We start from the raw sequence: 12,470 nt of genomic DNA on the forward strand, positions 1-12,470 counted from the left end.
TAACAAAAATGTTGTTGTTTGCAGTCTTCCACTTATAAAAACATTCATCAATTCCAAAATCCTATAAAATCATTTTTGTTGGCTTTATACAGCAGCCAATCACATTTTCAGATGAAGTAACCAGTAAAAACCCAACTAAATGCATGTAACAATAACACCATTTCATCTCAAAATGTATTAGTTTGTGCATCATGGATTTATATATCAGTTAATGAATTGAGAACACCACAGAAATGTTTTTCTCTTTAAATACATCACTTTATTTTTTAAGCTTTAGCAGATTGTTACAAACCTGAACACGGTGAAGTTAACACAAGATACAGATAAAATTAACTGTGTATTTCAATACTTCTGCTGGTATACAACGACCAACTTCATGTTGTTTCTTCATGATAGTTATTATAATACTACAGAAAAAAATGTATGTAAACAAAACACTGCATGACCCTAAATCTTTGAAATGGGTTGAGAAATTTATTTTCAGAAGTTTTTTTTCCGGTATTGACATTGTAATGAGTTTGTAAATTTAAAATAGCACTGCATACAGAGACAAAACTTTAACAGCAAATACTATATAAAAGACATAGTGATTAAATAGCCAAACGCATTAACGTCAAACACACTGATAAGAATGTTCATGAAGACACTGATATGACACGGTGGTGATGGGGAGACCGTGTTTCAAGTCTGGTAAAACTACATTAAAAATAACATGTATGAACTACATCAAAAGTATTGGTAGATAGTCAGAGTTGTAGTACTGGAGTCGTCTCTAGTAATGGTTAGATACAATAGTGGTTCTTGGCCACTAATAATACACATCGTAATATAAGGATGATAGCATACACAGCATGTTTGAGAGTGGTCCGATGTAGAGTATAAATAAAAAGATATTCTAAAGCAGCAATAACCTGAAGCATTTGCCGCTTTTCCACTATCATACTATCCACTATCAGATAGTGGAAAAGCTCCTATTGAGTATCAATAGCAATCTCAGCTAGCCAAACGTAACAGAATCTCAGAGAAGGTGCAGAGTAAATCCCAGCAGAGCGGTTAGGACTTCCATAATCTTCAGTGACTCTGTTCCCATAGCTGAGTTCTTTTGTCTTTCAGATGGTTTTTCAGGCTTTTCTGTTGGCTTGTCGGGCTTTTCTGTAAGAATAAAAGGTATAATGTATAGAAAATGGATTGTTAAAAAAGATGGAGAACACATTTATACTTCCTTCCACTGCAGAAATGTGAAGCCAAAACATCTCGTCATGAAGGGAACCCACACACAATCGTGACAAGTTTTTATAGCATCAAATAACTGATTAAAAGGAAACCTATTAGAAAAACAAACACCTGAACATGCATTAGTGTATGTTATATGTTGCAGTGTACTACGTAAAATTATGGAAATTATCTTTTGAAAAAGGATTAGGACTAATACTTTATTAGTAGTATAATTAAGGTTAGAGAGCATGTATCAGTGTTCAGTGTTTAAATCATAATTTAACACACAAGGACTTCACGTATACCTTTGATAAAAAGCTGCATTCTCTTTTCCTCATTTGACTCTTGTAAAAAACAAGTGTAGATTCCTGCGTGAATGAAATCCAGATCTTTCAGTTTGATGGAGTAGTTTCCCTTTGCATACTCTGAAGGGAAACTTTTTGCTCGATTCTTGAATATTTCCTTCTGATTTAGTATTGAGGGTTTTTCATTTATAATATTAAGCACATTTACACTCTCATTCAGTCGCCAAAACACATCAGTACTTGGCTGTTGATTGACATATAAGCAAGGCAAGATGACGGAGCCTCCAACAACACCGTCAAACCGATTCGGAGAGTCCTGCAGAGACACTGGGAAAAGAGAAACAACTTTACTTTAATCAAACTGCAGCGAACATAAAACCTTTTAACAGATGTCAAATGTCTTAACAGAGGTCTGTGAATACTAACCTTTGACTGTTAGATGCAGAAGTAAGTAAACGACGCAGCATCTGCACACATGAGCAAAAGAAAAGTCAATGCTGGTATAAACACAACCATGTTTCTACATTACCCGTAATCTTACGTAGGCTGTAGTATAATTACGTAAAGTACTGGAATATATCTATTCCACCCAACTCCTATTCATTCCCTTCAAGGAGTTCTGTAGTCTTTCTCTTTCCATACATGCAGAGCCGTCGAGAAACATTCGATGCATCGTCATGTCAAACTTTTCTGTTTTGCTATCAACGATGAATGTATTATTAGTATTAATTACATTAATAGTGCCTGTCATGACAAGTCCAATCCCTGGTGGAACCGTCTACAAAACACATATGAGTCACACGTGAACATGAGTATAGTGCCCCACAGTGGCAAAGCGGAGCGTCAGCCTTCATTTCATATTCACTAAGAAAGCAGAACCTCACAGAACCTCACAGAACCTCACAGAACAGTGCACGAGCGGCTTGGGTTCTCTTCTGTCGACGTTTGCAAACACTGATCATGATTGTTAAGCGCTGAAGGGAATATACAGCGATACCGCTCCAACAACAACAACCCAATGATCTGCACCAGAGCTAATCATTCCTGTTTCTGAAACCGACGGCAGGACCTCAACTTACGGGGAAGTGATGTGGCAACGAATGCTCTAATGTTAATATGCCATTTATGGAGCTTCAAACCAAGAGATACTATCCACCGGCATTACCAAGCTTGGAAGAGTCGGTCTAAACGTTTGAAAAGCTCTGACTGTGTTTGTCTGAAAGAAGAAAGTCAAGGCTCGTGGGTGAGGAGAGCAGCCGTAATTGTCTTGAGTCGTGGCATGCCTTCGCTTTCTGTCTGGCGTTGAGCTTATTCTGAACTGTTCCACTGAAGCCCAGATCAGTTCAGAGTCAAAGTCAAACACAAGAGTCATGAGATGTGCCTGTGTTTTAAAACTTGCTGCTTGTCATTTCACTGATCATTAGTGATGGTGATAATGTCAGAAAAGCGGGACTGCTTGGCCAGGACACGAGTCACTAGCCTTAAAGGTTTTGCTACAGGTCGAGAGATTGAAGATTAAATGCTTAAAAAAGCACTTGTTCGTAAAAGAGGACAAATAAAAGAATTTTGCTTGATCAGCACAGTCACAAGGGAAACTAATTAAGTTTATATATTTGGAAATATATAGTGATATAGACTCTTTTTAAGCAGTATCTATTGGCTCTACAAACTTATTTATATAACATACAATATGTTTATATTGACAAATATAAAACGGCTTGATTCCTTTCATATTTATTGACCAGTATGCATAATAAACACCGTTTTTGTGTTCAGTGAGCATAAACAGATAGAAAACACACGTGGGCAGTATGTGTAGATGTTAAAGAGACACGCTCCACTCATTAATGAGAACAAAACAAAACCAGCCAATGATCTTGACTGGATATGACTTAAATCAGTCCATCTGTAGTTGTACTAAAAAACAAAAGCATTCAGTGTTTTTAAACGGTTTGGTTCAGCTGTGACGTTAATAGATTCGTTTGTTCCTACTTCATTACTGTTTAAAATGATACATTTCTATAAATCTAGTTCAAAGAATACATGTTTGACATCTAAACGTTTGACTTTGATTTTATATATTGGATTTTTCATCTTATAATAACGTCATATTGTTTTTCTTATACAACATTTTATCATATAATTATACAAATCTTATAAAAAACATAACCCAACTAGAAGCCAGACCATTTTTGTATTTGCGTTTTTTAATTTATAGCAAAATAAACTGGGGAGTGACTTTTTTTGTGTGTCATTTGACTCACATCCGAGTAGTTTGAGATCTTTAACTCGGAACAGAACCTGCCCCTTTTTGCTCGATTCTCGGAGCAGATGGACACATCCTCGACGTCCAGAACCCGGGACTAAAGCTAATAAAACTGAAAGTGTGTGACACGAAACTGCGCATGCGCCGGAGACTCGTGACGTCAGCCGTTTCCTCCAGTCTAAACCTTCGAGAATCATCACTAAACTGGCATTTTGTTGGTAAAACTAAACGTATAACGTTTAAAGCTAACCTGGCTATAAGCCATAAAAACATAGAATAATATATCGAGCTGAAATGGCGCTTTCAGTTCGTTAAACTTAAAGGAACAACGAGCAATGTTTTTTTCGTTATTTATTTTTTAACGAAAAGTTAATAAAATGGTTAAAACGTGCACGAGTTGATACAATATTAGTACAATACTAATTGCACACCGTTTCTGTACAAAACGTGTTCAGAGTACTTTCAGTTCATGTTCTTCCCGATAGCGGTTTCCCGCCGGTCACGTGACATTTGTTTACTCGTAAACATACACGGCCTACCTCAAAATCATCTTCGACAATATGTGTGATTAATATCGCTTGCTCTTTCAGCTTTTTTTTCCTCGTTTCTCCAATTTCCAAACGTTGGTTGAGGCTAGATGCGGTAGACTGATGAAGTCAATGGGCATGCGCACTAGAGAAGGGCGGGTCGACGCGGGCTGCGTTCCGCTCACGAGCGCTAACCTCCTTAAGCCCCTCTCGGGGAACCCCACTGCCGCTTAGAAGTGCGTTCTACTCCGTGAAGTGAACGAGGGGGCCAGCCTGCTTCCTATACACACATATACAAGCCACATATCGAGCAAATGCAACGTCATCATAGATATCAACACTATCTACATATCTATAACAACCTAAGCACACCTATAGACATATAGAATGCGACATGACAGTCTGGTAATTCTGAGCGTTCATACTTCTCTGCTGACTGTTTACTGTTTCTCTGCCCTTGTCTCTGACAGCCCTGTCTCCGATCATTGTCTGTCTGAGGATTCTTATTAAACAGCTAACAAATGGATCCGACCATCTCTGACTCTCCGTTACAGCAGGGAACGTTCTGGGAAGGTTCTCTCTAGGTTAAAAACAACCCAATGGGAATGTTAGGGGAATGTCCTGTTTGTTGGGGTACAGCCGCACACCTGCAGAAGCTACCGCGTGAGAAAGATGTAGAGTAGACGGGAAGCCCTGAGGTGAGAGCATTCGGAGTAAGACGACAGATAGTCCAGTTTGCATCCAAAACATCTTAAACAGCGAATGACGTGGGTGTGATTTTTCGGGAATGCATTTTATTATTGTAAAGTATTTTCCAGTATGTTTTGTCCGTATCACGGTATATTAAACTGATATATTAATTATTTGTTAACACTTCAAGTCGATTTTAGTTGTACTTTGCAACTACGTGTCAACTAGCAGTCATGGAGTATTAGTAGACAGTCTTCTCACGAGTACACTACACACTGACTATCAGACACTACTTCTCTAATCCGAAACCTGCCCCAGTTATAGACATGCAGTCAGAGAGTTAGTAACAGGTAAAACGTCTCTTGTGGATTATCAAAATAAAGTGTAACCAGTTATATTAAGACACACAGTAACACGAATGCTCATCCAAAACATTCAGAACAAAAAGGTCTCCATAATTACATACAACACAGAATCACCTACCAGACTCTTCCACCACCTTCCAGATCACATAAAAGTGTACACTAAAAGAAACCAAGCTGAAATCATTTCACACACTCTTGGAAGAAGACACAGAAGAAGACCTGTTTACAGGCTGTGGGGTTTCTCTACGATCGGCGTCATGAACAGACACTATGCATCACTTAAGGTTCACATGTCACGGTTAAAAGCAAGGACAATGAAAGGTGTCACGTGTGTTTCCATACACAACTGAGACTTTATTAACTGAACATCTCAGAAACCATGAGAGTGTGTGTGTGTGTATGAAGAGAAACACAACGTCTCCAGGATTACTAACGCCAGGCGTCTTTAGAAGTTCTCTAAAGAATATCTCTATTTTCATGGAAATTCCCGTTTACCTTGACCTCTGTTCTCATGAGCTAACTAACACTTTCTGCTCCACATTTACTTGCTGTATTAAAAAATAAATCATATATAGGTAATTGACAAAAAACAGTAACATCTTTTGTAGCTGTTCAGACATTAAGAAAGTTGTGCACACATAAATTTATATTAACATTTAAAATTGAGTGATTTTACTTTTTTTCAATAAAGATGAATTGGCCATAAACTTAAAAATATATATATATATATTGAAATTAATTAATTTCCTCAACATGCTTAACCTTTTTATGTAGACTAATTAAAGCGTATTGAAACAAAGTGGTAGCATTTCTTTTTAGTTTTTTTAATGATAATAATCTCATAACAAAATCAAATTCTCTATAATTCTTTAATGTAGTTATGGAGTCAATTTTCTGTAAATTGCATAAAACTGCTAAAACAATTTTATTTTTTATTTAATACAGTTATTGCTGTTATTGGTTGCTAAAAAATCTATTATTCTGAAATAAATAATATAATATAAATCCTTAATATCTCCTCCAAGGATCGCCACCTTAATGTGGTGGAGGGGTTTGAGTGCCTGAATGACCCTAGGAGCTAGGTTGTCCGGGGCTATATGCTCCTGGTAGGGTCTCCCAAGGCAAACAGGTCTTAGGTGACAAGCCAGACAAAAGGGGAAAGAGCCTGAGTTGTTGTGGGCCACGCACAGCACGAAAGAGGCTGGACTCTTCACTACTCTGGTGTTGCCTGCAGTGAGAGCCGGCCTGGTGTGGACTTGCTCATAGCCCCTCAGCTTAGCCACCATGTGTTGGAGTTTAACCCGGTGGACGAGAGGGTCACATCCCTGCAACTTCGGGTTGGGGGGAGGACTCTCACTGTCATTTGTGCCTACGGGCCGAATGGCAGTGTAGTGTACCTGGCCTACTTGGAATACTTGGGAGGGGTGCTGGAAAGTGCTCCAACCGGGGCATCATCCTGCTGGGGGACTTCAACGCTCACGTTGGTGATGCTAGTGTCACTTAGAGGGGCGTGATTGGGAGGAACAGCCCTCCCGATCTGAACCAGAGTGATGTTCTGTTGTTGGAATTCTGTGCTAGTCACGGTCTGTCCATAACGAACACCATGTTCAAGCAATAAGGGTATCCACCAATACACGTGGTATCAGGACACCCTAGTGTGGAAGTCGATGATCGACTTTGTGGTTGTATCATCTGATCTCTGGCCGCATGTCTTGGACACTCGGGTGAAGAGAGGGGCGGAGCTGTCAACTGATCACCACCTGGTGGTGAGTTGGATCCGTTGGCGGGGGAGGAGGCCAGACAGACTTGGCAGGCCCAAAAGTACCGTGAGGGTCTGTTGGGAACATTTGGCAGAGACCCCTGTCCGCCTCCGGCAGAACTTTGACCGTATCCTGAGGGAGGCTGGAGACATTGAGTCCGTCCGGAGCTGTGGCTGTAAAGTCTCCGGTGCATGTCGTGGTAGCAACCCCCGAACCCGATAGTGGACACCGGAAGTAAGGGATGCCGTCAAGCTGAAGAAGGAGTCCTATCGGTCCTGGTTGGCTTGTGGGACTCCTTAGGCAGCTGACAGGTATCGGTGGGCCAAGCGGACCTCTGCCCAGGTGGTTGTGCAAGCAAAAACTCTGGTCTGGGAGGAGTTTGGAGAAGCCATTGAAAAGGATTATCGGATGGCCTCAAAGAGGTTCTGGCAAACTGTCCAACGCCTCAGAAAAGGAGGCAGTGCCCTGCCAACACCGTATACAGTGCTGGTGGGAACCTGCTAACCTCAACTGGGGATATTGTTGGGCGGTGGAAGGAATACTTTGAGGATCTCCTCAATCCCACCAACGTGTCTTCCATTGAGGGAGCAGAGGCTGAGGACCCAGAGGGGGACTCGACCATCACCCTGGCTGAGGTCACTGAGGTTGTTGAGAAGGTACTCGGTGGCAAGGCACCGGGGGTGGATGAGATCCGCCCGGAGTACCTCAGGTCTTTGGATGCTGTGGGGCTGTCTTGGCTGGCACGCCTCTGCAGCATCGCGTGGATGCGGGAGACAGTGCCTCTGGACTGGCAGACCAGGGTGTTGGTTCCTCTTTTTAAGAAGGGGGAACGGAGGATGTACTCCAACTACAGGGGGATCACACTCCTCAGCCTCCCTGGGAAAGTATTTGCCAGGGTACTGGAGAGGAGAATCCGTCCGATAGTTGAACCTCAGCTTCAAGAGGAACAATGCTGGTTTCGCCCTGGACGTGAAACACTGGACCAGCTCTATACCCTCTTCAGGATGCTGGAGTTTGACCAACCAGTCCACATGTGTTTTGTGGATTTGGAGAAGGCATTCGACCAGGTTCCGAAGGGCTGTCCGATCCCTGTATGATCAGAGCAGGAGCTTGGTTCGCATTGCCGGCATTAAGTCAGACTCCGACAGGGCTGGCCTTTGTCACCGGTCCTGTTCATTATTTTTATGGACAGGATTTCTAGGCACAGCCGGGGGCTGGAGGGGGTCTGGTTTGGTGACCACAGGATAGCTTCTCTGCTTTTTTGCTGATGATGTTGTTCTGTTGGCTGCATCTGGCCAAGACCTACAGTGTGTGCTGGGGCGGTTTGCAGCTGAGTGTGAAGCGGCTGGGATGAGAATCAGCACCTCCAAGTATGAGGCCATGATCCTCAGTCGGACAAGGGTGGCTTGCCCCCTTCAGGTTGGTGGGGAGCTCCTGCCTCAGGTGGAGGAGTTTAAGTAGCTTGGGGTCTTGTTCACGAGTGAGGGAAGGATGAGAACGAGAGATAGACAGACAGATCGGTGCAGCTTCTGCAGTAATGCGGTCGCTGTACTGGTCTGTCATGGTGAAGAAGGAGCTGAGCCACAAGGCGAAGCTCTCGATTTACCGGTCGATCTTCATTCCTACTCTCATGAGCTTTGGGTCATGACCGAAAGGATGAGATCCCGGATACAAGCGACCGAAATGAGTTTTCTCCGTAGGGTGGCTCGGCACTCCCTTAGAGATAGGGTGAGGAGTTCAGTCACTCCGGAGGAGCTCGGACTAGACCCGCTGCTCCTCCACATCAAGATAGGCCAGCTGAGGTGGCTCGGGCATCTGTTCCGGATGCCTCCTGGACGCCTCCCAATGGTGGTGTTCCGGGCATGTCCCACCAGGAGGAGGCCCTGGGGAAGACCTAGGACACGCTGGAGGGACTATGTCTCTCGTCTGGCCTGGGAGCGCCTCGGTGTTCCCCCGGAAGAGCTGGAGGAAGTGTTTGGGGAGAGGGAAGTCTGGGCGTCCCTGCTTAGACTGTTGCCCCCGCGACCCAGCCCCGGATAAGCAGAAGAAGAAGAAGAATCCTTAATATAATATAAATGCAAAAACTGCCAATCTGGGACAGTCACAGGGAAATATATCCGTAATGAAAAACACTCCAGAGGTTGCACCACATAAAATTTTCAAATAACAAGCACATAATTAGTCACCTAAACAAATTTATAATAAACACTTGTAGAAATAACTGTGTTTCTGAGGTCATACTGCATTATTTCCAAAGTTGCTAACTACATACCAGCAAATAAATGTTTATTTATTTATTTGATTTGATTTTCACAAACCTGTTTGATGCTTATACGGGTCCTTGGAAAATTGTTATATGACACGGGGGCCTACCTTTGAATGGATGTCAATGTAAAAGTCTCAAAATGGTAGTTTTTTTTCTGGTCGTACCTCGTGATATTTCATCAAATTTGTTTTGACGCTTTGAATAACAGAAAAAGGATGAATAACCAATCTTTTTAGGAAAGTTGGTGCATATTTAGTAGAGGTACTTCTTAAATATGTCAAATGTTTATGCATTATTTGAAAGCAACTTTTATTTATTTTTTTCAAATATTATTTGAACAAAAAACTATTCCATATGCGTAAAACAGGATTGAAATATCAGAACTGTAACAGAACATAAAAGAAAACAGAACTCGAAATCAAATGCATCCTAAACACAAAATAGGCAAAATATGCAATCATTTATAGAAATGCGATGGATTTTTCAGAAACAACTAGAGAGAAGTACTCACTGAGCCGCATGGGGAATCTGTTCCTGCGTGTCAGGTCATATTCTGACAGGTTTAACTTCCTCAAGTTCCTACTGTAGTCTACACCTAGTCCCTCCCAAAAACTGTAAGGTATGCTATCGTTTACGTTCCATTTGAGTCGAGTGACTTTAGACGCAGAACTTTTCTGTGTTTAGAACTGATCTATATACTAAAAGAGTACATCACAAATCAGGTTTCCAAGCCATGTCTTTAATATTTAATATTTAAATGACTATTTATTTCAAAATATAGCTAACCATAAGAACAAAAGAAGAACATACCGAGCTGCCGGTGGAATATGTTCCTACATGTTAGATCACGAGCAAAAACCACCTGCAGGGAAGATGATATTCATGCAGATTTCACTTCCTCATGTTCCCACATCTAGTCCCTCCCAACAACTGTAAAACAACGTGTATCATTGAGTGTCTTCAGAAGTGACAAAAAAAAGAAAATATATATTGGGTGAACCTAATAAACGCTTCCGATTCAAATATGTATGTGTATATATTCAGAAAGTATACACAGAGAGTTGTGTAATCCAGACTGGACAAGCTCCAAAATGAGAATAAAATAAAGAACCATAATCAACATGTGTGCTATATGCAATGTCTTGTGAAATTTCTGGGAAGATCAGAGTTTAACAGACAGAAACAGAAACTTTACTCCACTGTTTGCAGTAAATGATCTATGAACTATGTAAGATGTGGGTCTTTTCCTCACCAGCCTCACACATTGTTATCATGTTGATTATCCCACTTCAGACTCGCCAAATAAATAAATGTGCTAAGGTGATATATTGTGTTTAAATCATTTTATTATGTGAGGACGAAAAGAGACTACAGGGAGATGACAGACGACTAAATGACTTTCACACAAATGTTTCTGACCATCAGATGGAAAGACAAGTCAGCTCAAGTGAACATATCTGAAGCTGAGTTTGTGCTGCCTGAAGAGATCTCCATGAAAGATATCTCATACTTTATCAGTCTGTATAGAGTCTGTGGATGATTTCAGCAGCTGTAGGAGGACATGGTTCCTGGATTAAAAACGTTTACGTGGTGAAGAAAGTCCACCACGACATACTGAAAAACAGGAAACCATTTAATCAAAACGAGTTAACGTTTTCTTTAAACGCTCAATATGCTCAGAAAGATCATAAGCCTCATCTACTTCTAACTGCTGCTCATTTAGTACACATTATAAACATCTCTATTAAATAAAACCTGTTTTACCTGAACTTGGGTTGAGTCTTCAGGGCGATCCGTAACTTCCATCTCTTGAAATAGTTTCACGCTGTCTCTGGTTCTCTTGCTTCCACAAATAAAACATCTTAATAGTGCTGAAAAGTGACAAAATGAACAGGATTAATACTGTTTTAACTTTTTTTCCCGGTCGAAACACATGCAATTCTGTCCAACTGAAATAACTCACCGGTGATCACAGCGATCAGAAGAGCGTTTATGACTCCAGATATGAGTGTAATAGTCCTCCAGTGATTCTGCTCCGCTGTATGACGGTGGATGTCTGCCGTTGTGATATTTAACACATTCACAGCTGTGTTTTTTGTCTTAAAAGCATGCACTGAATCACTGAGTCTCGTGCCGCTGCTGTATTTTTGAGGAGGACTTATTTTCATACAGTAATAAACTCCTAAATCATCAACAGTGTCATTGTTTATGAACAGACCGCGCTTATTTAGCACCGAATATTTCTGTTTAAACTCGCTCTTGAAGTAAAAAGGAGGTGTAGCCGAGAAAGTGCGTAAAATCAGAACCGGAGAATCTAGTTTCAGAAATAACCAAATAACCTCGTTTTCATCCAGATCACAGTTTAGGGTCACGTTCTGACCCAGATCTGTCTCTGCAGCTCCACACCATATGAACAGATCTGTCAAATAACACACACGTGAACCAAACCGCTTAATAAAGCCTTTCTATAACAAAGAACATTAAAACACATTACAATAAACTCACAGATCTGAAGCTGCACGATCTTCAGGGTGTTAAAACACTTCATAATGTCTTGTTTCTTTCACACGACTGAGTTTTCAAGATGAACCACGATCAGGAGGAAGTTAAGACAGGTTTGCTCTGACCACACAAATAGTGTTTTCTTCATGTGTTCGAAACCTTTGAACTATTATTATATTTTATTTTATTTCATGACTGAAACAGGCAGCAGTATAACTTGCATTAATATCTGGAGGCAAAGAAACAAAATGCAAAATAAGAGAAATCTAATCTATTGGATACGCCTCAATTTCCTGTTAAAATATTTTTTGCTGTTTGTCTTTTACATTTATTTATCATGTATATCACATCATACATCTGTAGGGCAGGTTTGATCCGAACACAAGTATAGCGTTTTCCTTCATTTCTTCAAAACTGAACTGTTGATTGTTGTCTTTATTAAAGAATCTGTAACAGGCTTTTAGATGAACACTCATCTTCACATCCTCTCATCAGACACCAGATTTAGTGAATGAGTATGTAGTTGAATTCTTTTAGGATGTGTTTTATAGTGCAGTTTTTTTACTTTTTGCAA

General features: G+C 40.9%; 1 protein-coding gene across 4 annotated transcripts; it reads right to left on the minus strand.

Moving 5' to 3' along the window:
* Window positions 1–234: 234 nt before the first annotated feature.
* On the minus strand, window positions 235–12,470 carry LOC122327829 (CD276 antigen homolog). 4 transcript variants are annotated; one of them, XR_006247724.1, is made up of 6 exons: window positions 11,900–12,470; window positions 11,358–11,813; window positions 11,159–11,265; window positions 10,205–11,008; window positions 1,947–1,987; window positions 1,751–1,847 (listed from the first exon to the last, which is right to left on the minus strand). XR_006247724.1 is itself a non-coding variant. In XM_043223462.1 (5 exons), the coding sequence occupies exons 1-5, from the start codon at window positions 11,940–11,942 to the stop codon at window positions 1,817–1,819; spliced, it is 678 nt and encodes a 225-aa protein (XP_043079397.1). In that variant the 5' UTR covers window positions 11,943–12,470; the 3' UTR covers window positions 1,755–1,816. The 4 variants fall into 4 exon arrangements, 2 of the variants coding, with proteins under 2 accessions (XP_043079398.1, XP_043079397.1); XR_006247725.1 differs by lacking the exons at window positions 1,751–1,847; window positions 1,947–1,987 and adding exons at window positions 9,100–9,589; window positions 9,906–10,092; XM_043223462.1 differs by lacking the exon at window positions 10,205–11,008 and having other exon boundaries at window positions 1,755–1,847.

Source organism: Puntigrus tetrazona, chromosome 22 (genome assembly GCF_018831695.1).
Source record: "Puntigrus tetrazona isolate hp1 chromosome 22, ASM1883169v1, whole genome shotgun sequence".
NCBI classification, from domain to species: Eukaryota; Metazoa; Chordata; class Actinopteri; order Cypriniformes; family Cyprinidae; genus Puntigrus; species Puntigrus tetrazona.